This window comes from Prionailurus bengalensis, chromosome A2 (assembly GCF_016509475.1).
Source record: "Prionailurus bengalensis isolate Pbe53 chromosome A2, Fcat_Pben_1.1_paternal_pri, whole genome shotgun sequence".
In the NCBI taxonomy this organism is placed as follows: Eukaryota; Metazoa; Chordata; class Mammalia; order Carnivora; family Felidae; genus Prionailurus; species Prionailurus bengalensis.
In genome coordinates this window covers 21,067,675-21,095,143 of record NC_057348.1, presented here as the reverse complement: position 1 = coordinate 21,095,143, position 27,469 = coordinate 21,067,675, and the positions used below count along the sequence as shown (strand labels likewise).

At 47.3% G+C, this 27,469-nt stretch overlaps 1 protein-coding gene and 1 long non-coding RNA gene across 5 annotated transcripts; both read right to left on the bottom strand.

Moving 5' to 3' along the window:
- Window positions 1-82: 82 nt before the first annotated feature.
- GLYCTK (glycerate kinase) lies at window positions 83-7,605 on the bottom strand. 4 transcript variants are annotated; one of them, XM_043587524.1, is made up of 5 exons: window positions 7,560-7,605; window positions 4,594-5,009; window positions 4,219-4,370; window positions 3,406-3,581; window positions 83-3,075 (listed from the first exon to the last, which is right to left on the bottom strand). In XM_043587524.1, exons 2-5 carry the CDS (start codon window positions 4,968-4,970, stop codon window positions 2,209-2,211), a joined length of 1,572 nt encoding a protein of 523 aa, XP_043443459.1. In that variant the 5' UTR covers window positions 4,971-5,009; window positions 7,560-7,605; the 3' UTR covers window positions 83-2,208. The 4 variants fall into 4 exon arrangements, with proteins under 4 accessions (XP_043443459.1, XP_043443460.1, XP_043443458.1 ...); XM_043587525.1 differs by lacking the exon at window positions 7,560-7,605 and adding an exon at window positions 7,268-7,384; XM_043587523.1 differs by lacking the exon at window positions 7,560-7,605 and adding an exon at window positions 5,211-5,357.
- A 7,607-nt stretch (window positions 7,606-15,212) lies between these two features.
- Window positions 15,213-27,425, bottom strand: LOC122487302. Its single transcript, XR_006298351.1, has 3 exons — window positions 27,207-27,425; window positions 16,818-17,142; window positions 15,213-15,546 (listed from the first exon to the last, which is right to left on the bottom strand). It is a non-coding gene; the product is annotated as an uncharacterized LOC122487302 (long non-coding RNA).
- Window positions 27,426-27,469: the final 44 nt, after the last annotated feature.

Genomic DNA, 27,469 nt, shown 5'->3' with positions numbered 1-27,469 from the left:
GGAATGGAAATGAGGTGGGCACAAGGGCAAGAAGAACCTGAGCCAGGACAGACAGAAGTAAAGAACCACAGGATGGGAGCAATTATGACCCATATGTGAAATTTATGGAGCAAATAGTTAAGTCCTATTGAACAGTCACCATACAGCGTTTATCTCGTATTTGCATCTAGATTGAGGCCAAGTAGATCTTTTCTCATCTTGGGGATACCAAATGAGCAAATCTAATGGGCCAGGCCCAATCCAGCCCCTGGCCTCCCAACCCCCACAAACATAAGTGTAGGGCAAGGGCCAAGGCAGCACAGGAGAGACCTCTGGTGAGACCCCACCCACACCCAAACCCCTCAGCAGGCATGCAAGAGACCTAGTGTACAAAGCAGCACATCCCTATCCCCGGCCACCCACATCTGTGTGCTCACATGCCAACACACACACACACACACACACACACACACACACACACGCCGTAGACAAGGCAGACAAGGCCCTGCCCTCCTATCCTGCTCTTGCCTGGAACTTGACACCCAGCACCAACAGTCATGTCCGCATAGGCAAGGATTGACACAGACAGGGCATATCTAGAGGTTACCAGAGGAGCAACAAGGCACAGGCATTGCCACGTGGGGGCAACATTCCCTAGACTATGACATCCCCCCCCCCCCCCCCCCCCCCGTCAGTGGGAACTCCATGCCAATACAGAAAGAAAGGAAACGGTGCCCTGCATCACAGAGGGGTGCAAACTCCCTCTTCCCTAAGCCTCCCTGGCCTCCAGAGCCTGGCTCACATTGTTGACTTCACCTTGTCCCCAGGTCATGAACAGTCTGCAAGCTGGGCTGTCCAGAGCCCAAGTGGGTAAGGGAGGCTCTTCCCAGGGGGAGAGCATGCCAGCCTTGGCCCAGAGCCCCTCACACCCTCAGAGAGGAAGGGATACCTGGGGTGGACGAGGGGGCCAGCAGGAGCAGCCCCAGGCCTCGCTGTTCTCTATGGCTTTTTATTCCTATGTGATTCTACTGCTCACTCATATAGGGATTGGAGCCGTGGCGCACGGCGGGGGCGGCCAGCGAGGACTCGGATCCTGAGCAAGGGGGCCCAAAGAGAGGTAGCTGCTAGCCTAGCCAAGGGAACCTTTCCTCTGTTGCTCTCCCTACCCCCACCCCCACTGACCTCTTCCCTGGCCAACTGTAACAGGAGAATGGGCAGGTGGGCTGCTGGATCCCATCAGTACTCTGACCCACTATCTCAGCGCTGGAGACCACCACTGCAAGGCTGGCACTGGGAACTGGACTGTGTCCCAGAGGAGCAGCTAAAGGAACTGGGATGTTCCACCTGGAAAAATGGGCCTGACACAAGAAAACAAGGTCCAGAATCCTATGTGGCTGAGAGTAGCCCGTGGGCAAACAAAGGGCAGATCAGCCAAAGAAGGTGTGATCTGTGCCTAAGGGTTTTCCAAACACAGAAGGGAAGGACAGACTTAGTGAGTAGTAAGCATTCACCCAGCAAGGCACAGAGCAAGCAGAAGCTGGAGATTGCAACAGGGAGGCCACAGGGGAGTCACAGTTGGGTAGGTGGCCAGTTGCTTTCAGACTCCACAGTCTGCAGTCCTTAGGCCTGTCCTCCTTCTCTGCTTGTCCCCACTGAATGTGTCAGAAGCCAGGCTCAACCTTCCTAGGCTCCTGTTTAAGTGAAGCAAGTGCTGAGTATACCATGCAGAGCGGGGTGTGGGGAACTCCTGTAGGGTCTTAGCGCTGGGGCTGCAGGCTGATCCCACTCCCCTTCCCAGCAGTTCTGGGTGAGTCTTCGCTCAGAGGGAAAACACATGGAGAACCCATAGTGTGGTTCTTTTTATTTGCAGTCCTTGCTTTACCCCACAGAAAGGACACTCAAGAGCTCAGCAGAGGGGCTGCCTGGGGGTGGGCGGGGAGAAGACTGGGAACAGCAAACTGGCTAAGGGGCTCATCCCAGTCCTCAGAGATACCTGCTATCTGTCCACAGCAGAAAGTAGGGAGAAGAGAGCCCCCATCTGCCAGTCCGGTTGGAGGAATGAACACAGAGCAGAAGCCATGGGTGTGAGGTATAAGGGCCAACCAAGCAGCCTGGGCCAAAGAAAGAAGGAACCCTAAGGCCTGGTGAGGCCTTGGGGACCAACCCTGGTCGGCCCCAGGATGCTGTCCTGTAGGCCTCCTCTGTACTCCTAAAACACAACCTACACCATCACCGTGGCCGCAGGAACAGGAGGTGGGCGTCCATGACATTGGTGCCAGTCAGCCCTGTGTGCAGCAGGTGCACCCCACCACGAAAGCAACGGAAGAAGGTATGTGAGTCATTGTGAGATAGGAAGGTGGCCACGTCCAGGCCCTCAGCGGCAGCCTGGCTGGCCAGCTCAGGCATGACCCAGGCCCCAGCGGCCTCTGTGGGGCCATCCTGCCCATCGGTGCCGCCACTTAAAAACAGCACATCTACAGGCCCCAGTGGCCGTTGTCCCAGCTCTACTCCAACACGCAGGGCCAGTTCCTGGTTCCGGCCACCCTTTCCTGAGCCCTGCAATTGCACTGTGGGCTCACCACCAGCCAGCAGGCAGACGGGGCCCCTGGCCCTCACCACAGCCTCCAGAGCCTCCTTCAGCTGCAGGTCTGGGAGCTGGAGCTCAGCTGCCAGCTCACAGAGTTGTTCAGCCTCCTCCGCAGAGGCTCCAGCCCCAGCCAGAGTGAGGCGGGTTCCAGCCACCTGGGTGAGCAACCCGTAGAACCGGGCTATACTTTCCACATCGCCCTGCATGGCTGCGCTCAGCACCACAGCCTGGTACCCCAGCGCCTCAGCCTGCCGCTGGGCCTCGGCCAGCGCCAGCGCGTTGGAGCCAATGATCACGTTGAGTACGTGACCACAGGTGTGTGGCCCATGAGGGTCAGAGTCAGCCCGAGCCAGCACAGTCTTCACGGAACGTGGCAGGGCAGCACGAAGGCCGTAGCGATTGAGGATGTGCAGGCAATCTTGCACGTTGTGGACGCTAGCCACAGTGGGGCCGCTGGCGATCACCTCCACAGGGTCCCCCACCACGTCTGACAGAATCAGGCTCACCACCTGGGGTGGGGTCGCAGAAGCAAGGCTCAGTCCCTCCTGGCCGTCACCCTACAGCCACTGAGGATAAACCACCACATGCCCCCTACCATGTATTCACACACCCTCACACTGCCCAGTGCATTTTCTTACCCACTCTCTCAAGGGGGTTTGTAGAACATGTGGCCACTTGGACCCCCCCCCCCCATTCCTCTCTGAGGCCCCTCTCAGCTAGCCCTGTGGACTCCCACACCAGGCCCCTGCCAATCTGTCTGCTGTTCTAGGTTTTCATCTCCCTGGTGCATGTGGGCTCCTCCAGCCCAGGGCTGCCTGGGGTAGAAGCAACCCATGTACCTGGGCAGGGTAGGCAGCCCGAGCCAGCCCCCCACCCTTGAGCTGGGACAAGGCCTTCCGGATTGTGTTCAGCTCCTGGATGTTGGCTCCACGGGCCGCCAGCAGTTTGGTGAGTGTCTGCTTTTCCTCCAGTGTGACGGGTGGGATAGGGGCTGGCAGCAAGGCTGAGCCCCCACCTGCAGAGACAGTGAAGAAGTTGGGCAGATGGGACAGAACTGCAAAGGAACCTCCCCACTCAGGGAAGCAGGCAGGCAGTGCCCACATTAGGGAAGGGGATGCTGGAAAGGTGGGGTTAGGGTGCCCCCGTGTGGACATGCAGTGACCGTGTGTACAGTCACCACACCCTGGGCCCCTGAGGCTGTGCCCTGCCTTAGGGTAGCCTAGGTCCCAACAGGCACTAAAAGAACTATTCCGTAAGAACTTGGAATAGGGGCTGCCCCTCATCCAGGAGGAGACAGTGAGACCAAGGAGGGGCTCCGTGGGAGCTAGAGACCTGGGTTCTAGCCCCAGATCACATTGGCAAGAGAGCAGCAACAGCAGGGACGTTTTCCCTGCAACACCCTGAGTTAGATGTTCCCTATGTACCCCCTCATGGTCACCCAACAGGGTCAGTCAGGGGAGGACCCCACAGCTCCGGGGAGGCCAGATACAATACCCAGGGCCACCTGGGGGTCAGTCATCCAGGTTCCTTACTGCTTCCCTTGCTCTTTTGACCCCGTGGGCTCAGACCAACCATCTCTCACAGACCTGGTATTTGGAACCACCACCACCATCCCCCAAACTGTCCTGAATGAGCCAATCTGGCACCCATACCTGAGATGAGCACAAGCAGTAGATCGTCAGCCGTGAGGCTTTCAGCCAGCTGCCGGATGGCCAGTGCGGCCCGGAGTGCATCACGGTCTGGGAGGTTGTCCTCTGCGCCCTCAAATACCTGGACACAGCTGTGTGGCTTCAGCAGCATCTCCCTGAAGAGACAGAACAGACAGCAAGAGATGGGGTGAGCTCCTCTCCTTCCACCTGATTTCCCAGCTGTACAGGTGAAGGATGCCAACTGGCACCCATCCTGGAGCCAATCTAGACCCAGAAGGAAAGGGATGCTGGTGAGGGAGGGAGGCCCGATGGGGCCTGAGTTTGGCTTAGCTTCCCCGCCCGATGGACAGTGGGCAGCAGCCCCCCAAGGCTCCTTACTGTTTGCCAGCATGCTCCATGGCAGCACGGATCCCCTTGGGAACGCTGATCACACCCTGCACGAGATGCTGGCCCAGTAGCTCCTCAGCTGCAGCTGCCATGCCCAGCACAGCCTTGCCAAAGCCCACCAGGTAGAGGTTTTGCCGCAGCTGAAAGCTCCGGTCCCGCACCTTCAGCTGCCCACCACCAGGATCCAAGGACAGTGCCCGGTGCAGCATGGGGCCTGGAAGCACGGCACCCACAGCGCTCTCAAACAGCTGCCGTGCCTGCTCCGCGAGGGCCATGCCACTGGCCAGCCGGACCACTGCGCCACCCAAGAGGAGTGGGCGCAAGGGGGCTCGGGCCAAGCAGGGCAGGACCTGCAGGACTGCAGCCATGCCCCACTGTTCTCAGCACCACCTGGCACTCATGGCTGCCTAGGGGGAAGAAGCACCAGTAAGGCCGCTGCAAGACCAGAGTCACCCCCACCACCACCACCACAGCTACCTCTCTGAGGGCTTGGGGCCGCTGGACCCCACAGTGGCTGCTGCAATGGGCCATCTGCCAGTCCAAGACTTTCTGAGGCCCTCAGCTGCCTCATCTAACTCCAGTTCTCGGAGCCCAAGCCTGCCACCTACCATGTCCTTCTCTTCTGCAGGCTCTACTCTGGCCCTCTGGACACTCTGCCCCGGGTCCAAAGGTCCTGTTAGCCGAGCCCTCCCCTAGGCCACCCGCTTCGGCTGAGAGTTAATCATTCATAGAGGGAGCAATTCCTCTCATTGGGCTCCCGCCCCACCCCTTTTCCACCCCCTTCACTTCTAAGCCCTCGCCCAGGAGCAACACCCCTTTCTGGCACTCCTTCCTTGCCTGTTTACCACTTCTGTTGCCAAGAGGCTGCCGGCTGTCCCACCAACTGACCCTGAGCCCGATGACCTGTAGCCTGCTCAATTTCATTAGCTCATGGATCTTGTCTGGGAAGCCTAGGTCTGTGTGGGGAGGCTGTAGGCTCACAGGAGCACTGACAGGCAGACCCAGAGCACATCCTCAGGACACACAGCCTGAGGAATCCCAGTGCTCAAGGCCAGTCCAGCAAAAGTTTTGGGTTCAAGCAAGAAATGGCAGCAAAGACTGGCACATGATGGAACCTCAGATAAGTCCCTAGACACCACAATAAGGCCATATACCTTGGGGCCCACATTGCAGGACAAAAAAGGACACCCTTCCACCTACTTGGCTAGCTAGACCCACCTCTGCTAAGAACATGCCTTTCACTCTGACCTAACAAGACAAGTCTTGGGTCACACCACCCACAGGAGTGAGAGCCGAGTGTCTGGAGCAGGAAAAGCCAGGCTTCCAGAACTGAGGCCAGTCAGTTTCCCCACTGGGCAAGGTAAAGGCTAAAGTAGCCTCAGGGTGAAGGTCAGGAGGCTGTAAAGGAATTCAGGGACAATAAAGCCCCAAAGAGCTCATCTCTAAAAAAGGCATCTGCTTGGGGCGCCTGGGTGGCGCAGTCGGTTAAGCGTCCGACTTCAGCCAGGTCACGATCTCGCGGTCCGTGAGTTCGAGCCCCGCGTCGGGCTGTGGGCTGATGGCTCGGAGCCTGGAGCCTGTTTCCGATTCTGTGTCTCCCTCTCTCTCTGCCCCTCCCCCGTTCATGCTCTGTCTCTCTCTGTCCCAAAAATAAATAAATAAATAAATAAATAAATAAATAAATAAAAAGGAAAAAAAAAAAGGCATCTGCTTTAACAATGCCCACCATAAATGCTGCCAGCTGACTGCACAAGTATGCACAGAGCAGGGGAAGGAGGCTGGGAATCAGGCTTCAGCCCTACCAAAGAGACAATTCCTTTTCTCTCACTGGACCTCACATACAAAATGAGAGGTGGGATGAGAAGATTAACGCTTTCCCCTTGACATCCTTGGTCTCTCTGAAGCTGCCCACTGTTAACACAGAAAACCCTGAGCCCCACTTTATCCCACACTCAAAAAACCTAACAATGTGTAGTCCTCAGCCACTTAGCCAGCATGGTTCTCAGCTTTCCCGTAAGACCAATGCTGCCTGACTCCAGCATTAAAAGGAACACAGAGGGTGCTGACATATGGACTCTGAAAAATGGGCTCAACTTTTGCCAGGAAGCCCCTGGGGATGGCCCATTAGGCTAGGAACCAAAAGCGGCTTAGAATCTAGCAATAGCCTGACAGCCTGCATGAACTTTGTACCTCTTTCCCGATGGACACAGGCCTTGCCACAGTACACCAGAGCTCAGGGGAGGGAGGGGGAGAGGGGTGTTCAAGGCAAAGGTTGCCAGTTAAAATATAAGATGTATTTGAATTTCAAATAAATCAGATCTTTTCTTTCTTTCTTTTTTTTTTTTTTTTTTTTTTTTGAGAAAAAGAGAGAAAGAGCAGGGGAGGGGCAGAGAGATGGAGAATCCCAAGCAGGCTCTGCCCTATCAGCAAAGCCTGACCAGGGAGCTCAATCTCACCATCCTGAGATCATGACCTGAGCTGAAATCAAGAGTCCTACGCTTAACTGACGGAGTCACCCAGGTGCCCCTCAATTAGGGATTTTTAAAATACAAGTATGTTCCATACAACATTTGAGGCACACCTACACTAAAAAAAAGTTACCTATCTGAAATTAAATTTTAACTGCACGTCCTGTATTTTTACTTGCTACTCTTTATTCACACACCCTCTCTCCTAAAACTCCCAGGTACTCCAGAGATAAATCCGGAAACAACGAGAAGACCCTCCTTGACTCCTCCCCGCCACCAAGTGGGGCTGGAGCCACTTCCGGCCTTTTCCTGCCCGCACATGCTCCGGAAGTAATGTCATCCTCTACCGGCGCCTTAGACCTTTCCGAGGGAACTTCGCTGCCGCGTGATGTCCGATAGTGACCCGAGAAATAATGGCCCACCACCACCTGGACCCGCCACTGCCCGGCCCAAGGACTTCTTCCGTGGGCCCTCGCTCCGTGGACTTACCGCCCCACCGCTCTGGGTCGCGGCTTCCGGTGCCGGAGACCGGAAGTACTCGCGGGTAGGGCGGAGCGGAATCAGGAAGTGTGGGGTGAGAGGGGGCGGGGTTGGGGTGCTGCGGGGCGCAAGCTGCCGTGGGAAGGGGGTGTGAGGTTTGTGCGAGTGCGTACTAAGGCGTTTCCTCCGCTCGGACTTTTGGGAGGCTTGGGTGGAGCCACCTTCAGGCTGTATTGCTTTCATCTCTGCAACGGGGGCAATAATCTCTGACTCACCCAATTGCCGTAAGCGTCCCCTCCTTTATCCCGTAGGATCCCATCAGTCAGCAAATGCATTCCTTCCTCCTGTTAGGTGCCCGGTAATAGACTGAGCAAAGGGACTGAGAATTACGATTTCCCCACAATTCACCCTTTCTGGAGCCAGATTAAATCATCCCGGCTCCTCTCCACCTCTGTAATCCCACAACTCTTTTGTGTTCACCCCTCTCCTCCGTGGCCAACCAATTGCATGAACCTCGAGTACACAAGCTGCCTGTAAACATGAATGACCCTGGGTCTCCCTTACTCTCTCCATTCTCAGCCTGTGTCCACCCTTGAGCCTGACTTGATGCCTTCCCGCATTCAAAAGACAAGTCCTGACCAGACTCCAAAGACACAAAAGAGTTGTTGTTGTTGTTGTTGTTGTTGTTTAACTGATATTCTCCTGGGGAGATGGGGGGAGGGAGTTACATCACAAATCACACAGCAGACTTTCTAAAAATCTTAAAACATATCCCCACCACCACCACCAGTTTCCTTTTGCAGCTGCCACATCTCTCCATAGGTCTCCAAACCATGCTCTGTTCTCATGAACTCCTCCTAACCCCTTCCCATCTGTCTCCCTGGATTTTTCTTTCCAATTATAACAGAGGACCTTTTATTCCCTGTCACCCTCTCCCAAACTTCCCCTCTCCATCATCAAAACAAAGGCACCTTCAGGAGAATCTGCCCTCCTTAGATGTGGGGAGATTGTCAATACTTAAAATTTCAGTTTTTCCTTGCTGATAGTAAGTAGTCTTGGTTCAGCTTGCATTTATTCATTCCTCCAGCATTCAGCAGACATTCCCTGACTTTCTATGTAGGTCAAATGCTACAGCTACTGGGATGAGTAAGAAATGGTACTTTGAGTTGAGAATTTTACTCTGCTTTCATAATTGCAGACCCCCATTACTAGAAGGAATGTATATTTGAGCACCTCTCTCATTATTTAGTGCCAGAGACTCATGAACAAATACCATTTACCATGCCAATGCTGTTCTGTCAGACTGTAAGCAGGAAGACTAATTATACCCATATCCTTCTCCCACCCCACTACTCACAAGATGTATTTAACAGCAAGGTTTAAATGCCCACTGGACTCTGAGTTCTTGGAAGGTGGTGACTTGGTCTAATTTATATTTGCATCTCTACTGCCTTGCATAGGACCAGGCACTAATAAAAGCTGGAATTTCTATATTTTTTATCTCCCACCTCCACTTTCTTTCTTCCTTTCCTTATTTTTTAACAAATTAACAAGAAAACAGTGAAGTAAGTACTCAGCTACAAAGTGCTGCAGACCCAAAGTAGAAAATATTTCACAAAAGGAAAAGAAATGGGGCGCCTGGGTGGCTCAGTCGGTTGGGCGGCTGATTTCGGCTCAGGTCATGATCTCACAGCTCGTGAGTTCAAGCCCTGCGTCGGGCTCTGTGCTGACAGCTCAGAGCCCAGAGCGTGCTTCAGGTTCTGTGTCTCCCTCTCTCTCTACCCCTCCCACGCTCACGCTCTGTCTCTCTCTCTCTCTCAAAAATAAATAAACATTAAAAAAAAATTTTTTTAAAGGAAAAGAAATAATGGTAATAACAAGTAGAAGCCTTCATGAAGCAGTGGGATTTGGATCTAAGAAAACAATTGGGCTCATCAGAATGCATACACATACCTTGATAGTAGGCATGAATATGCCTATAGTCTTTTTAAGTGCACTTTGACAGTAAGTATCGATGTCAAAAATGAGGGGGCACCTGGGTGGCTCAGTTGGTTAAGTGTCTGGCTTTGGCTCAGGTCACGTGTGAGCCCTGCATCCGGCTCTGTGCTGACAGCTCAGACAGAGCCTGGAGCTTGCTTCGGATTCTGTGTCTTCCTCTCCTTCTGCCCCTCCCCCACTGGTGCGCGCGCGCGCGCGCGCGCGCGCGCGCGCGCGCGCTCTCTCTCTCTCTCAAAAATAAACATTAAAAATTTTTTTAAATTAAAAAATGTGACAGGCAACTTCAGTACGAGGAAATAACTGGTTGTGTAGACAAAGATGATGTAGGGAAGGAAAAAGACTTTGTCCTCTATTCTCTTAGTTTCAGTGGTTGAGGCCCTACGAACTAAATTGACAGAAGACAGATCAACAGAGGGAAAAGTTTATTTCATATGTATATGAGGGGACTCAGAGAAATGAAGTAAAAACCACAAAGAGGCCAATAGGCCTGAGAGCTTATATATATATATGTATATATATATATATATATATATATATATATATATATATAAAATATATATACCAGTTTAAACAAAAAGCAATAAATTTGAAAGATGTGACGAGACAAAAGGGGTTCAGACTTGTGCGGGTAATAAATTGTGGGAAAGTGTATATATATATATAATATATATAATATATATATTATATATATATGGAAGATATATATATAAAATATATATATATTATATATATGGAACTAATAGAAGATAAGGATTGCTGTTAGTAAGATTTGTTTGTACAGATTCACCTTTGGCATTGGCTCTCCCTCTCCTGGTACAGGGAGGACTCTTTCTCATTGGAAATTTATATCCTGCTTTTATGTAGGAAGGAGGAGGGCAGGGAGCCTTTTCTGCATCTGTCCTGAAATTTCTTCAATTCAAAGTAATCCTTATGCCAAAGTGGCATATTTTGGGATGGCATATTCTGATCCCCTTTAAATGGACATGAGATATCCCGCCCAGAGTTGTTGTGAGTATAGAGCAATCTAAATATCCATTGAGAAGATAATTTATACAAATAAGTTATAGTACTTCTAAACAGGTATTTAAAATGGTATTCTAATATTATTAGGGCTTACATATGTGTTACTTTTTGCAATGCTATTCTATGTTTAAAAAAAACTGTTGAAAAGATAATTTACCGACTGGGTGGCTCAGTCGGTAGAGCATGTGACTTTTGATCTCGGGGTTGTGAGTTTAAGCCCCACATTAGGCATAGAGCTTACTTTAAAAAAAGAAAAACAACCATTTAAGTCAAATATATAAGCCTTCTGCATTATTCGAGCAAGCTGAAGGAAAGAAGGCATGTACTGGGGTACATTACTTATACCCTATTGAGGGAGAATTTACTGAATTTATTCATCAGATTAAGCTTTAATTAAAAATTTTTTAAGTTTATTAGTCTTGAGAGAGAGAGGAGAGAGAGAATCCCAGGTAGGCTCCCACTGTCAGTACAGAGCCCAACGTGGGGCTCGAACTCAAGAACTGTGAGATCATGACCTGAGCCAACATCAAGAGTCGGATAATTAACCAGCTGAACCAGCCAGGTGCCCCTGGATTAAGCTTTAATTTGAATGTTCCCTTTTAAAGTTTTTTTTTTTTAATGTTTATTTATTTTTGAGAGAGAGAGAGAGACAGACAGAACACGAGTGGGGGAAGGGCAGAAAGAGAGGGGGAGAAACTGAATCTGAAGCAGGCTCCAGGCTCCGGGCTGTCAGCACAGTGCCCGACTCAGGGCTCTAACTCACGAACCGTGAGATCATGACCTGAGCCTAAGTCAGACGCTTAACCAACTGAGGCACCCAGGTGGCTCTAAAACATCCCCTTTTAGAGCAAAGGAAGAGGTTGTTCCTGGGTGAGGTTAGGTCATCACTGACCAGGGGAAGATGGCAGTAATGGTACCCATCTCCACTAACAGTGCTGAATCTCAGGAATTCAACATGGGTGAAGTACTTGGTCCCCGTAACTCTGAAATCTGCACACCACCACCCCCAGCCCCGCTCCCCGCACACAAGCTCAAAGAGGTCATCAGGGTAGTGAATGGTACAAATTTGTGAGATCAGTGCTCAGTCTTGGGCTTTCTGACCTTGGAACTTTGCTGTAAATAAGCCCTGCTTGTTGAGAAAGCTGATCACAAATGACTGCAGCCGTTTGAGGTTTCAGATGCCCGTGGAGGTTTGGAGTGTTAGTGCACATTGCCAGTCCAGCAGAGTCAGCAGCCGTCCCCCTCAAGTCCCTGTCCCTCTATCGACATTCACCCTGTTATCCTCCAACCTCAAACCATGGTGGTGTGTGCTAGTGCTATTTACCACCTAAGTCCAGTTCTCTCCCCTTCCAGCACTTCCTGGCCTTCTTGTGGTTGAGAAGAGTCATTCAGCTAGTTATGGCCAACCGGTGGCATAGCGAGTAGAAGTGGTGTGGTTCATTTCTGGGCAGTTAACTGCCCAGGTGAAACCTTCCTGAGCATTTTCCCCTTGGGCTTAGCAACTGACAACCTTCAAGATGGTGGCTTTTTTGCCAACCTAAAACCTGAGTGACAGATGGGAAGAGCCATCCTGCTAACCCACAAAGGACAGGTATTGAAAATAGAAAGTAGGGGCGCCTGGGTGGCGCAGTCGGTTAAGCGTCCGACTTCAGCCAGGTCACGATCTCGCGGTCCGTGAGTTCGAGCCCCGTGTCAGGCTCTGGGCTGATGGCTCAGAGCCTGGAGCCTGTTTCCGATTCTGTGTCTCCCTCTCTCTCTGCCCCTCCCCCGTTCATGCTCTGTCTCTCTCTGTCCCAAAAATAAATAAACGTTGAAAAAAAAATTTAAAAAAAAGAAAATAGAAAGTGAACCTTTGATGTTTAAAGCTACTAAGATGTTGGGGCACCTGGATGGTTCAGTCATTTGACCATCGGACATTGGCTCAGGTCATGACCTCACAGTTTGTGGGTTCGAGCCCCGCGTCGGGCTCTGTGCTGACAGGGTGAAGCCTTCTTTGGATTCTGTGTCTCCCTCTCTCTCTGTTCCACCCTGACTCATGCTCTCTGCGTCTAAAAAATTAAAAAAAAATTTTTTTATTTTAAAAAAGCTACTAAGATGTGGGAGTTTGTGTTATTGCACCATAACCTAGCCTGTGCTGGTTGATACGTACACTTTATCCTGTTGCAAGTTAGTTTCAGAAATCAAGACCTGCATTTTGGAATCTTGATCTACTTTTGATATCAGATCATCTGGAAAATGTTGGTTCTCACTGGCATTCATTTTGCTAGATGCACCAAGAGATCAAGAACATCTTGCTGTATATTCAAATTCAGGAGAGTCTTGTACACTAATCAATACCACAAGGCAGGAGCACAAAGCAGAAAGCAACTTTCATGAGGAGAAATTCTTTGCATCAGTCTTGGGATTCTGTGGTGGGGCAGATTTTTATTCCATCAGTTCATGTGGCCTCTGGGGTTCTCTTCCTTTACTGCATTTTAATTGTGACTGGACAAAGGTAAATGATTGCAAGAATTCAGGACCAGCAAGAAATGTAAGATTGATGTAGAACCAAAAATAAAAATAGTGAACATGAACATGTTCCGTCTTTTCTCCAATAAGATATACTCAGCTTGGTTATTCAATGTAAAAACTATTGTGAATTATTATACTGCATCCATAAGAGAAACCTTAAAATCCACTGTGAAAATAAAGCAGTGATTTTTTTTTTAATTTATGCAAAACCTGGGATAAATCAGGCTCTCCATCATCAATTCCAAACTGGAGGTAGCTGCCTTCTCAGGGAGGCACTCCTGGTTTCCATGGCCTCCCTTCCACTTATCCTTGACATCCTGGACCTCTTCCTTAGCATTCAGCCCCTAATGCCTCATGGAGGTGGCACCAAGGGGTAAAGAGATCCCTTTTGGGGGCTTCCAGGGCCAGCTCTACAGTGAGTTTTCAGGAGCCTCCTCTTCCACCCTCCACCCCTGCTTTTGTCTCTGCAGCGCTAGACCCTTCTCCAGGTCAGGTCCAAGGTGGGTGCTCTGGGAGACCCCAGAGACACCAGAGCTCCGATGTGGGGATGGATAGGGTCCTGAGGCCGGAAGGAGTGGCGTTTTCTTTTTCTTTAAGTTTTTAAATTTTATTTATTTTGAGAGAGAGAGAGAGCATGAGCGGACAGAGGCAGAGAGAGAGGGAGAACCACCCGGGGTTCAAACTCAGGAACTCAGATCATGACCTGAGCTGAAATCAAGAGTCGATGCTTAACTGACTGAGCCACCCAGGCACCCCAGCAGTGGAGCTTTCTTAGGTGAAAGCTGTGAAACACCATAGGCTATTTTTCTTGCAAGGAGGGCTGGGGGGTATAAATAACGCTCCCAGAAGCAGCACTGCTGTGACAGATCCGGGGTTGCCAAAGCACTGCAGGTTGAATTGTCAGAAAGGATTTTTAAGCCTTTTGAAATAGTTCTGTATGTTTAGAGGCAGAGGCCCTGGGCCTCTAGGCAATTCTTCCTGGATCTGAGCAGTCTAGGTTTATCTGGGAAGAACCCATCCCTTCCTTCCAGAACAAAAAGGCATTGTTTACCAACAATGGACTTTGTTAAATGTGAATGACTACCTACCCTTTGCCCTAGAAACTGGGCTGGAACTTTCCAGTCAGAAGCAGGGTATGAATCCAGACTCAAGGCTTATTGGCTGTGTGACTTTAGGAAAGTTATTTAACCTCTCAGTCTTCATCATTAAAATGGGGTTAAGAGCATTAAATAAACAATATGTTTCTAGTGCATGTAGAAAGGCTCAAAGTTGTGGCTGGGCCAGCTTTGTGGGTGTGGGACCTGTGTAGTCACACAGGGAACCAAGGTCAGAAGGGTCCTGCACTCGAAGATTGAATATTGTCAAATATTCTACCGTTGCTGTCTAGCATTTCTTAATGATTTTTTGAGGAGGGGCCCATATTTGTATTTTGTACTCGGCCCTGAAAATTATGTAGTTGATTTCAGACCTCCTCTTTTCAGACCCCCTGGTCCTAGGGCTCAGGACCTCTCTGAGGAATTCCAGTAGGTGGTCACATGTTAGGAGGACCAGTGTCCAAACTGGGGGCGGGGCGGGGTGGGGGGAGCAGAGGTGGCACTGTGGTTCCTGGGCAGTACTGAGGCTGTAATGAGAACATCTGAACTCCCCCGCTATGACAGGCATGTCCTGGCCACTGGGCCCAGGAGAGCTCTTTAGGCAAGAGACCTAGAAACCCTCCCTCACTCAGTAGCTGAAAGCCACACTTGGGAGTCGTCCACAGGCTGATCCCTTGGGGGAAACTGAACACTGCATGTAATTCAGGCGTGGTACAAGCCACGTGAATTATATGAAATCAGCCCCGGGTTCCTTGGAAAAAGAATGTTACCTCCATGCATAGCCATCATTATTTCCTATTGGTGGTACGTGAAATGAAGCATTCATTTAGCAAAAGCAGGCAATTTGTCAGGTGAGAAGTGTTCTATGTGAACTGAGTGTGACAGCTGAAATGTGCTATACGGAGTCACCGTGGGTTGCAATTGTGTTCCAACATTCTGCTTTTCTCTGTGGTGATTATGTTCACACACACACACACACACACACACACACACACACCCACACACACACAGCCTTCCCAAAGAAGAGTCACACAACTGTAGTTATTGTGAGGGCTTGTTTAAGAAGTTGAGGGGGAGTAGAAAACACAACCCCAGAGTGTGCCACTTGGGCATGTAGATTGTTTTGAACTGAAGGAAATTAAGCTGACTCAGGAAAACCGCCCAAGGAATTCAGATAGAGGGCCTGTAACAGGAAGAGAGCTGTTACCAGAGATAACTGTTTACATCAGAAAGACTTATCTGTGGGGCGCCTGGGTGGCTTAGTCCCTTGCCCATCCAACTCTTGATCCCAGCTGTCGTGATCTCAGAGTTCGTGGGGGTAAGCCCCCGTGTTGAGCCTCACGTTGACTGTGCAGACCCTGCTTGGGATTCTCTCTCTCCAAACAAACAAACAAACAAACAAACAAGCTTTTTAAAAATGCTGTTTAAAAAAACAGAAAACTTATCTGCCTCGCGTGACAAACATTTGTTTACCAAACATTTGCTCTTCTCATCTTCTTATGAATTGTCTTTCTCCCCATTGAAGCCCTAGCCCCCCACCCTTTTCTCCATGGCTCAGCATATGGTATACAAACCTCAATTGCCAGGGCACCTGGCTGGCTCAGTCAGAAGAGCATATGACTCTTTTTTTTTTTTTTAATGTTTATTTATTTATTTTGAGAGAGAGCTAGCAAGCTCCCATGTGAGTGGGGGAAGGACAGACAGAAAGGGACAGAGAGAATCCTAAGCAGGGATTCTGCGCTGTCAGCACCAAGCACGACTCAGGGCTTGATCTCACGGTTCATGTGATGATGACCGGAGCCAAAATCAAGAGTCAGACACTTAATCTACTGAGCCACCCAGGTGCCCCAAGAGCATGACTCTTGATCTCAGGATGGTGAGTTTGATTCCCACATTGGGTGTAGAGATTACTTTAAATGAATAAGTAAAAACTTAAAAACAAAAAAAAACCCCTCAGTTGCCTGACTGCCTGAAGGGGCCAAGGGCAGGCTACCCCAAAACGTGCCACTTTGGTATATTGATTATTTTAAGTAAAATTTACTGAAGAAACAGCCTATGCAAGAAGGACACTCAGACCCTCCTCTGTCCCCCTGAAAGCAGAAAATAAATCTCCCAGGTGAAAGGTACCCTCCCTGTACCAGGAGCTAAAGAGACACCCTTCTCACCAGAGATGGGGAAATTCAGAGCCCAGAAGACTGTATAAATAACTCTTGTTACTTTTTACTAATTTATGACCCCAGCCCAAATTCTGTTTAGAATTTCTTACTAATTGAGGCTCCCAAAGTTAAGTTTTCTTTGTTCCGTCAATTCCTCACAGATTTATTGTCTCTTTGTCTAAAGAGTATGAAAACTGCCTGCCTTCATCATTTCTTGAAGTCTCAATTCCATAACTGGACTTCTGTACACGTGTAATGAAACTCTGGTATTTTTTCCTGTTCGTTAATCTGTGTCATGTCAATTTAATTCCTAGTCCAGTTGGAAGATGTTGAGAGTAGAGAAGAATTTTTTCTTCTCTTCAGTTGGTGTAGTTGGCAGGATACTTTAATTCACTGGACATCGCTTGCTCCAGACATTGTAGCAGCTGAGAGATCCTGGACATCCACCATCCAACATCCAACTGGCAAAAGGTAAGATCTCTTACCACGTCAGCCTCCTGGAAGCTCTACAGAGTCCAATGGAGATAGAGTGGTGAGAATCTTTTTTTCTTCCTGTAAATTTAGATTAGCAGGAGAAAATATTGTGGAACTAGCTCCTTGGGCAACTCTCAAGCTGACCTCAGAGACTGTTGAGTTAAAGAGACTGGCCATCCATTTAAACAAACTTTGCTGTGGATCCTCTATGTAAAAACAGAATGAGGTTTTTCCTTTTGTTCTGTGTCCTAAGAGTTTGGCTTTGTGACCCATGAGAACATTTTCTCTGATTTCTGCCTTCAGGAGAGTACACTTACTGAGGTCCACTTTGGTGGCCTGTCAAATAGAGACGCATAGTTACAATTTGCACTCTGTCTGGCCAGGCCAGCTTGCAGGGGAATTTGTCATAAAAGGTCCCAGCCCATGAGGGGCCTTTGTTGTCCAAGCTTTGTTGCTTGGCAGTGCTAGAAAAATCCCATCCCAGTAGCACCCACCCAGTGTCACAAATTGGAGGGTCTGTGACTGGAGGCATCTCACCATTTCATGAGAGACCAGAGACATCCTTACCTCCTGTGCAACAGAGGTCTTTGTTCTAAGACTAATTTTGGGAGTGAACTTTTGGATCATGGGGGTTATATCATATATGCCCTCTCTGGAAACCCCTTGTATCTTTGGTTAAACCACTAAAAGGCTTATTGGTTTGAGTCCCTATTAATAGATCCTATTCATCAATGGCCAGACATTGACTATATTTGAAAAAATATAAATTGACTATATTTGAAAAAAAAAAATCCTGTATAAAGGACTCTCAGTTGTCTTATTGGAATAATAGCTAGGCTTAAGGACTGCCTTGACAAGATAAAAATTAGACTTAAGACAAATGACCACATCTAAACTAAATTTCCTTTCTTAAAATCCAGATCTCAAATCTGCCTATATTAACTTCCCTTCCCCTACAAGATTTGCAGAGAGCATTCCAGCTTCATCTCTAGGTTCAAAGTATACAGGCTACTCTTGTAAATGCTGAAGGCCAAAAAGTGAATTTAGCAGAAGCAACTGGGACAGGCAGTAGGGCTCACTTTGCTGTAATCAGGTCTGCCAGCTTCAGGCATTTCTATGCAATAACCTTCGCAGATGTATCCTAGACACCCCCCCCCCAAACCATGCCCCCCACTTCAAAGAATTCATATCCCTTGAACAGCAGCGTATCTTTTGAATTATAAAGCCCTTTTTCCTCCACTTGCAAAAGATCCTACCAAATTTAGAGAAGAATTAGAAAGATTAATTGCTATTCACAACCCTACTCACAGAGACCTTGACTGGCTGCTAAGGGGAGTTCTTCTGACCCAAGATTAAACCGGTTATTAGACAGGCCAGACTAGCCCCTGAGAAAACCCCTTCCACAAAAGAAACAGGTGATCCACATTTCTCACAGGCCCTCCTATAAATGATCTGCAAAAGGCCAGTATTCAGAGTCAAATAGAAGCCTAGGTTAAACTGTGTACTCAGTACTCAGAAAGAAGGCTTTTGTTAAAATGCTTTATGCAAACTTTACAAAGGCATAAATCTTCTGATTCTCATTTTAGTTAAAAATCTCTGTGATATAAAGAAACAAATTTAGTTTAAAAGGTGGGCTAATCCCTTGATATTCAGGCTATAATCCAGTTCTTTGGGGAATTAAAAACGCCTCTGTTTTACAAATATATATATAAAATGCGAAATTCAGCCTAGAAACAAGTCACAGCCGACCTATCTTTACAAACCTCACCTATTTCTATTAAAATGTTGATGGATATCGTACTTTTTTTTAAGTAGGCTCTATACCCAACATAGGGTTTGAACAACCCTGAGATCAAGAGTCACATGCTCTGCCAGCTGAGCCAGCCAGGCACCCCTGTTTATGAATAAAAGATCAAGCTACTGGAACAAAATTGTCCTATACTTAGAAAAACAACAACAACAACAAACAAACTTGTGCTCTTTCTCTGCCCCTTAAAGTTATTAATCTTCTGTCCTTGAAATGACATAGCCCACAACTGCCTAAGAATAAAGGGAAAAAAGGAGGGTGGGGAGTAGACCTTTTAAAATACAAGCTGCTAGGGGCGCCTGGGTGGCGCAGTCGGTTAAGCGTCCGACTTCAGCCAGGTCACGATCTCGCGGTCCGGGAGTTCGAGCCCCGCGTCGGGCTCTGGGCTGATGGCTCAGAGCCTGGAGCCTGTTTCCGATTCTGTGTCTCCCTCTCTCTCTGCCCCTCCCCCGTTCATGCTCTGTCTCTCTCTGTCCCAAAAATAAATAAACGTTGAAAAAAAAAAATTAAAAAAAAAAAAAAATAAAATACAAGCTGCTAAAAGGGCTCTTTTAATGGCACCTCTGATATGCTCCAAATACCCACCTTAGAGGAAACATGGATACTTTCTCTGTAAATTTTCTACCCCCATCTTCTCTAGGACTTAAGAGCCATTCATTGAAATTCTTCGTTTTTTAAGTATATTTGTTTATTTTTGAGAGAGAGAGAAAGAGAATCCCAAGCAGGCTCCAGGCTAATAAACAGCATGACAAGGGGCTTGGCATGGGGCTCCATGTGGGGCTTGAACCCACCTACCATGACCTCATGACCTGAACTGAAATCAAAAGTCAGAGGCTTAACTGATGCAGCTACCCAGGTGCCCCTCCATAGGTCATTCTAACTCAGAAATTTATCTCCAAGAATTGGAATTCATAAGGAGCCTTCAGTTTTAGAAGCTATATTGTTTAGGAGAGGTTCCACTTTAAACTGTATAGCATGAAATTTAAAAATTTAATAAATGGGCCAATCTTAACCCTATTGTGGTATTAATTTCACAAAATGTAAGTGTATCAAGTCATCAGGTTGTACATGTTACTTAATGTTACATGTTAGTTATATCTCAATACAGCTGGGGGGGCAACTTTCTAACTAGCTTAAACAATAAGGAATAATTGTTATTTCACGTAACAAGGGATTTCAAGGTAGGACGCTGTAGAGTTGGTGTGCAGGTCACAAAGACCCTGGGTCAGTGTCCTAGAGCTGCTCTAACACTCACACAAAGTGGGTGGCCTAAAACAATAGGGTTTTATTGTCTCAGTTCTGGAGGCCAGTAGTCCAAAATCAATTTGTCACCAGGGTCATGTTTCTCTGAAACCTATAGGAGACACTCCCATCTCTACTTCCAACTTCACAGGGCCACCTTCTGTCTCTCCCCTCTTCTCTCTCTCTTTTTTAAGTTTATTTTGAGAGAGACAGAGAGTGCAGGCAGGGGAGGAGTGGGGTGCATACAGAGGATCCCAAGCAGACTCTGTGTTGACAGTGGAGAGCCTGATGTGGGGCTTGAACTCACACACCGCGAGATCACGACCCGAGCTGAAGTCAGATGCTTAACTGACTGAGCCACGCAGGAGCCCCTCTCCTCTTCTCATAAGGACACCAGTCATATTGGATTCAGGGCCCAGCCTACTCCAGTATGACGTCATCTTTACTAATTACATCTGCTGCAACCCTGTTTCCAAATTTGGTCACATTTTGGGGTGCTGGGGGTGGGGACTTCAATATATCTTTTTGGGGGGGGGGACACAATTCAATCCATAACGGACCTTTTCCATCTTTCTGTTCTGCCATTCTCATCCTGCTGGCTTGCCTTTAGGCTGCTTTCCTCATGATCAGACTTGGCTACAGGCATCACATCCAGCACAACAGTGTCCAACTGATGAAGAGGGATCATTTCTTCCTTGTATTTCTTTTAGAAGCAAAGAAACTGTGAGGTGCCTGGGTGACTCAGTCGGTTAAACATTTGACTCTTGGTTTCAGCTTAGGTCATGATCTCACGGTTCGTGGGTTCAAGCCCCTCATCGGGCTCGGGGGCCTGCTTGAGATTCTCTCTCTGCCCCACTCCCTCTCCCCCCCCCCCATCCCACAAATGTGCACTCTCTCTCTCTCTCTCTCTCAAAATAAACAAGCATTAAAAAAATAGATAAGCATTTAAAAAAAAAAAAGAGGCAAAGAAATCTTCCAAGACCCCTTCCCCAGCAGACTTCCTCTCATTTCTCATTAGCAAAAATACCATCACACTGGCAAGCCTAATCCCATCACTGGAAGGGAAACAAGACCACCCATCATGATTGGTTTGGATCAAGGGTTCTCAAATTCCAGTATGTATCAGTATCACCTAGAGGGCTTGTTAAAACAAATTGCTGGGCTCCACCCCCAGAGCTTCTAGTTCAGTAGGTGTGGCACAAGATCTGAGAATTTGACTTTTTAAAAACTTTTATTATTTTTTTAAAAATTTAATGTTGGGGCACCTGGGTGGCTCAGTCGGTTGAGCACCCGACTTTGGCTCAGGTCATGGTCTCGCGGTTTGTGAGTTCGAGCCCCGTGTCAGGCTCTGTGGTGACAGCTCTGAGCCTGGAGCCTGCTTCGGATTCTGTGTCTCCCTCTCTCTCTGCCCCTCCCCTGCTCACGCTCTGTCTCTCGCTCTTTCAATAATAAACGTTAAAAAAATTTTTTTTATTAAAAAATTTATTTATTTCTCAAAGATAAACGTTTTTCTCTCTCAAAGATAAACGTTAAAAATTTTTTTAAATAAAACATTTAATAAAATTTTTTTAATGTTTTATTTATCCTTGAGAAAGAGAGACAGAGCATAAGCGAGGGAGGGGCTGAGTGAGAGAGGGACACAGAATCTGAAGCAGGCTCCAGGCTCTGAGCTGTCACCACAGAGCCTGATGCGGGGCTCGAACTCACAAACCACGAGATCATGACCTGAGCTGAAGTCGGACGCTAAACCCACTGAGCCACCCCGGTGCCCCTTGATTTTTTTTAATGCTTACTTGTGAGAGAGAGCAAGTGGGGGAGGGGCAGAAAGAGGAAGAGACAGAGAATCTGAAGCAGGCTCCGTGAGGTTAGCTCAGAGCCTGATGTGGGGCTCTAGCTCACAAACTGTGACAGCATGACCTGAGCTGAAATCAAGAGTCGGATGCTTTACCGACTGAACCACCTGGGTGCCCCAAGAATTTGACTTTTTTTTTTAATTTTTTTAAACGTTTTATTTATTTTTGAGACAGGGAGAGACAGAGCATGAACAGGGGAGGGTCAGAGAGAGGGAGACACAGAATCTGAAACAGGCTCCAGGCACCGAGCTGTCAGCACAGAGCCCGACGCGGGGCTCGAACTCATGGACCGCGAGATCATGACCTGAGCCGAAAGTCGGCCGCTTAACCAACTGAGCCACCCAGGCGCCCCAAGAATTTGACTTTTTGACAAGTTCTCAGGCAAGGCTGATGGCTACTGGTCCCAAGACCACACTTTGAGAACCGGTGGTTTAGACTGAGGATTTATCTCAGAGGACTAGGGTCAACTCTTGGAAGAGGCATTGCTATCCAGAGGAGGGAGGAATACCTGAACAAAATCAAGATTCCATCAGAAAAGAGCCAAGAGGGGCACCTGGGTGGCTCAGTCGGTTGAGTGGCCGACTTCCGCTCAGGTCATGATCTAGCGCTCCGTGAGTTCGAGCCCCGTGAGTTCGAGCTGTGCTGACAGCTCAGAGCCTGGAGCCCGTTTCGGATTCTGTGTCTCCCTCTCTCTGACCCTCCCCTGTTCATGCTCTGTCTCTCCCTGTCTCAAAAATAAAAAAAAAAAGAAAAGAAAAAAAAAGAAAAAAAAGAAAAGAGCCAAGAGGAGGAAGCTATTGAGCAGGCAACCACACAGCGGCCAAAGAACAGCTAGGAAGAGACAAGGAGTGTGTCCAGTCAGGTGAAGAGTCAGAACAGGAAGATGTCAATGGAGCCATGGAGAAGAGATTAGGGAGTGGTCAAAACCATTAATGTCACAGATAGGAACAGGAAGGTAAGCACTGAACAGTGACCATTGGATTGGACCACTAAAATATCTTTATTGATGTCAGCAAAAGCAATTTTATTTTGAAGACAACACGTAGGAACAGTTATACAAAATGCAAAATATTTACATATCATTATCTGCTACTGATACCAAGTGGTAGCACTAATTTCTAGGGCTGGGATTGGTTTTTCTGGAATCCAGGTAACTAGGTGATTAATAAGAGACCATGGAGTTTGGATTTACTGCTAAACAATAAAATAAGTTTACTGAGACAGAACTCAGTATTCTGAGCTCAAGTTCAAACATAGCCACATCCTGAGTCCTAAGTTGGACGAAAGGTCATGATTGTGGGGAATGGTTTGCATATCCTCATCTATTTGCCTCATCTCTTTGTCCACACATCTGTCTCTGCATATGTTCAGATATGTCTACTAATCCATCAACTCCTACCTACTCCTCTCTATGCACATTTATTGTCAAGCTTCACATATATACATAGGTATCTACAGACAAATCCAGGTTCTGCCACTTGCTACTGGAATACCTCTCTTGGCCTCCATTTTCACATCTATAAAATATAGATAATTGCATCTCTTATAGAGTTGTGAGGATTAGGTGAGAGATCACGTGTATAAATAAAACTGCATATGTATGCAAGGCAATTGTTATTATGGCTACACACCCTTTACTTTCTCCACATGTAACATTGTCAGCTACGACTGATTTCCAAGTGTTGGATGGCTACGGTTTTTAAAATATATTTATACTGATTCCAACCATGTTACATTCTGGAAGAAGGAAAACTATGAAGGCTCTATAAAGATCAGGGTTTGCCAGGAGTTATGGTGGGGGTGGTAGGGATGAATCGGTGGAGCACAGAGGATTTTTAGGGCTGTGAAAATACTCTGTATGATATCATAATGATGGATACTTGTCATTATATGTTTGTCGAAACCCATACAATGTATAAAACCAAGAGTGAGCCCTAATGTAAATTACAGTTAGGGAGATTTTGATGTGTCAATGTAGGTTCATCCTTCGTAACAAATGTATCACTCTAGTGGGTGTTGTTGATAATGGGGGCTGCTATGAATGTGTGGGGACAGGGAGTATACCCAACATTTCTGTATCTTCCTCTTTTGATGTGAACTTACAACTGCTCTAAAAAAAATTAAGTGTTAGAAGAAAAAGAGAGAAAATGGAAAAAAGGTAAACGGGCCAATCAAATATCTGAAATCCTTTGGCTAAATTCATCTATTCAATTAAAAATACAAATTGAGCCAGGGGTACTGGGTGGCTCAGTCGGTTGAGTGTCTGACTCTTGATTTCAGCTCAGGTCATGATCTCAGGGTCATGGGATCAAGCCCCTTGTTAGATTCCGAGATGGGTGTGGAGCCTGCTTGGGATTCTCTCTCTCTTCTCGCTGGCCCTCTCCCCTGCTCACTCTCTCTCTCTCAAAAAAAAAAAAAAAAAAAAGAAAAAAAATTAAGTCAGACCCTGGCCAGACCCTAGATAAATTGGGAAGCAAAATTACTTCACAAACACATGATGGAATCATATGTAGCCACTCAAAATGTTCTGTACTCATTGACCTAGAAGATAGATGTTCATACTATTGGATGAAAAGCATAGGTTATAAATATTAAATTATGAACCCATTAAAAATATATTTCAAGGAAAAATCTGAAAAGTTCTACGTCAAAATGGTAAAACTTATGTCATGTATATTTTACCCTAATAAAAACCAATGTAACAGCAGTTACTTCTGGATGCTAGGTTTGTTTTTCTTGTTACTAATTTGTATTTTTTAGTGTCTCTGCAATGAATATGTATTTGCTTGTGTGAAAACTAAGTAAATAAATAAAATAATGATTTTGTTTTAAGTTTATTTCTTTATTTTGAGGGAGGGGGAGAGGGAAAGAAAGGGGGAGGAGATCAAGGGGGGGAGGGCAGAGAGAGAGGGAAATTCCCAAGCAGGTTCCGCAGAGCCTGACTTCACAAACCACAAGATCACAACCTGAGCCGAAGTCAAGAGTCGGATGCTTAATGGACTGAGCCACCCAGGTGTCCCGATTTCTTTTTTTTTAAGTAGGCTCCATGCCCAATGTGGGGCTTGAACTCACAACCCTGAGATTGAGAGTCACATGCTCTACTGACTGACCCAGCCAGGTGCCCCAAATGAAATAATGATTTAAAAGAAAAGGAAAAATAAAAAATTAAGTCTGACGCTCTTCAAGAAGTTTGATGCACTTCTGACTGCAGCAGTCCCGTCTACCCATCCCCCACTGGAGCCAGCCTTTCTGGGTCACCTTTTAATGTCCAGCCTTTTTTTTTTTAATTTTTTTTTAACGTTTTATTTATTTTTGAGACAGAGAGAGACAGAGCATGAACGGGGGAGGGTCAGAGAGAGGGAGACACAGAATCTGAAACAGGCTCCAGGCTCTGAGCTGTCAGCACAGAGCCTGACGAGGGGCTCGAACTCACAGACGGCGAGATCATGACCTGAGCCGAAGTCGGCCGCCTAACCGACTGAGCCACCCAGGCGCCCCTTAATGTCCAGCCTTTAAGGCACTGTTGGACTGGAAGCTAGGAGAGCCCCACTCTAACAGGGCAGGAAGCCAGACGAGGAATGTGAAACAGGCTGAACCATTTCAGGACACTCTTAAAATATGAAAAAATGACTTTTCCATCCCAAAAATAATTCAGGGAGTCAAGTCTTGGGAGGAAACTTCAGTCTTAACAGTGAAATCTGGGAAAGGTATAGGGAGTACAAAACTAGAAAAGATTTTCTTACAGCTGACAACATTCAGTTGTTTCTATCTCTGGTTGTTTTTGTTTTCCGTGGGTTAAAAGAATTCAAACAAATGGTATCTCACTTGGTGTATTCAACTTCTTGGAAGTTCCAGGACATGGCACCAAATCTGTCCTTATTGCCATTTAACCATTCAAAGCAGACTCTACATCAGCCTTTCCAGCCTGTGAAATAAAGGAGGAATTGCTGGGAAGTGAGAGCTCCAGGGCACAGAGGACTTTTCTTCTATTGCTTCGCAGTTTGGAAAGTTGCCATCCATTCAGGTTTCACTCAGACAGGCTTTTGCCAGATCCCAGAACAAATTGTAGCCAGAAGTTCTGCTCTTTGTGTGAAGGCAATTGCAGCCCAGACTTAGCCAGGATCTTGCCCTCTCCCTTCAAAGAACAACTTCTTTTTATGTGTAGGGATCCTGGCTTTCCTTTTACCCAGGGACGTCCCTTAGTTCTTTCTAGAAAGATTCAACAATCCCAGGGTTTCTGCTTTCTTTTTACCATTGTCCAGGTTATATCTGGATCTCTGGATATCACATCTTCTTCTTCTTTTTTTTTTTTTTAATTTTTTTAACGTTTATTTATTTTTGAGACAGAGAGAGACAGAGCATGAATGGGGGAGGGTCAGAGAGAGGGAGACACAGTTTCTGAAACAGGCTCCAGGCTCTGAGCCATCAGCACAGAGCCTGACGCGGGGCTTGAACTCACAAACCGTGAGATCATGACCTGAGCCGAAGTCGGACGCTCAACGGACTGAGCCACCCAGGCGCCCCTCACATCTTCTTAATATCAGTGATTTTAATGTTTAAGTCTTTCCTTTTCCTTTTTCTTCCTCTTTAGCCACTGCAGTTTAGCAAAGCAAAATAAACAGGCCTGTCTCCATTGTTAGAGACCTCAGGCAATTAATCTTTGAGTTGCTGCATGCAACTTAGAGATCTATGAACTCTCATACGCTGCACTGAGTTTGACCTCTTGCACAGAAAGTTAAAGCCAAGGTGCCTGCCCGGTACCTATTTTGTGATCAGATATCACTTTCCTTTGTTAGGGATCAACTTTCCTTCCTTTTAAGGCAAAAAAATCTTTTAAACAAACCAGAGGGTAATGCAGCTGTTTTACATCTTGAACGTGGTGGTGGCTGCACGACTGAACATGGGTGTCAAAACTTATAAAACTACCCATTTAAAAGGCCAGTTTTTACCGTACATCAGTTATACCTCAATTAAGAACACCACCAACAATTTGGTTTACTACCCTGGAAAAATGTGCAATATGCAATACTAACCTGGGGGGAAGTGATGGTTGCATTTATAAAGTTTATGTAGATATATGAATAAAGGAGGAGGAAATTGGGAGAACTTAATTTGTTGAATAAGAGATAACTTTCCTTTTTAAGAATTTCTTTGTAATCGATGCTATTAATTTTGAGGCTGTAAATACATCTTGAAACTTAAAGGTGAGTGATTATAAAAATGTGTGGAGCTATACACTTAAAATTAGTCCACCTTATTCACTTTACGTTATATGTCAATTAAAAAGTTTTTATAGAAGTCTTAAAAGAAAGTTCTGGGCAGTAGTTACAAGGGTGTATATCCAAATGAAAAAAAATCACTTAAAATTTGTGCAGTCTATCGTATAATACAGCTCAAAAAAACGAACAAAAAATCCCCCAGACCCTGAAACTGAAACTATGCTTGCGCTGTGGTGCACTAGCAGTCAAAGCCCGCCAGCGGTTAGCGCACTAACTCACCCCCAGGCCGCCGCTCCAGTGGCGTAGCCGACCCTCGCAGTACCTGCTCCCAGTGGCCTGCGATCCCGCACAAAAGCCCACGGCTTCCGAGCACCCTCGGCCTTCCGGCCCACCAAAGGGAAGGCCGTGGACATCCCCGCCCCTCGCGCCCTACTGCCCGTCAGGGAATCGCCGCCTCGGGCCACCCCGCCACTCCATTCCTCGGCGGCCGCACTGACGTCACCGCCCCACCGCCCCTTCTCGCGCTGCCGTTCCGCCCCGCC

Coding starts and splice junctions, on each gene's coding strand:
- GLYCTK (XM_043587524.1), bottom strand. CDS start 4,970: ATGGCTGCAGTCCTGCAGGTCCTGCCCTGCTTGGCCCGAGCCCCCTTG. Junction 3,582..4,218: donor ACTGCTTGTGCTCATCTCAG/GTATGGGTGCCA, acceptor CTGTCTCTGCAG/GTGGGGGCTCAGCCTTGCTG. Junction 3,076..3,405: donor GGGCTGCCTACCCTGCCCAG/GTACATGGGTTG, acceptor ACCCCACCCCAG/GTGGTGAGCCTGATTCTGTC.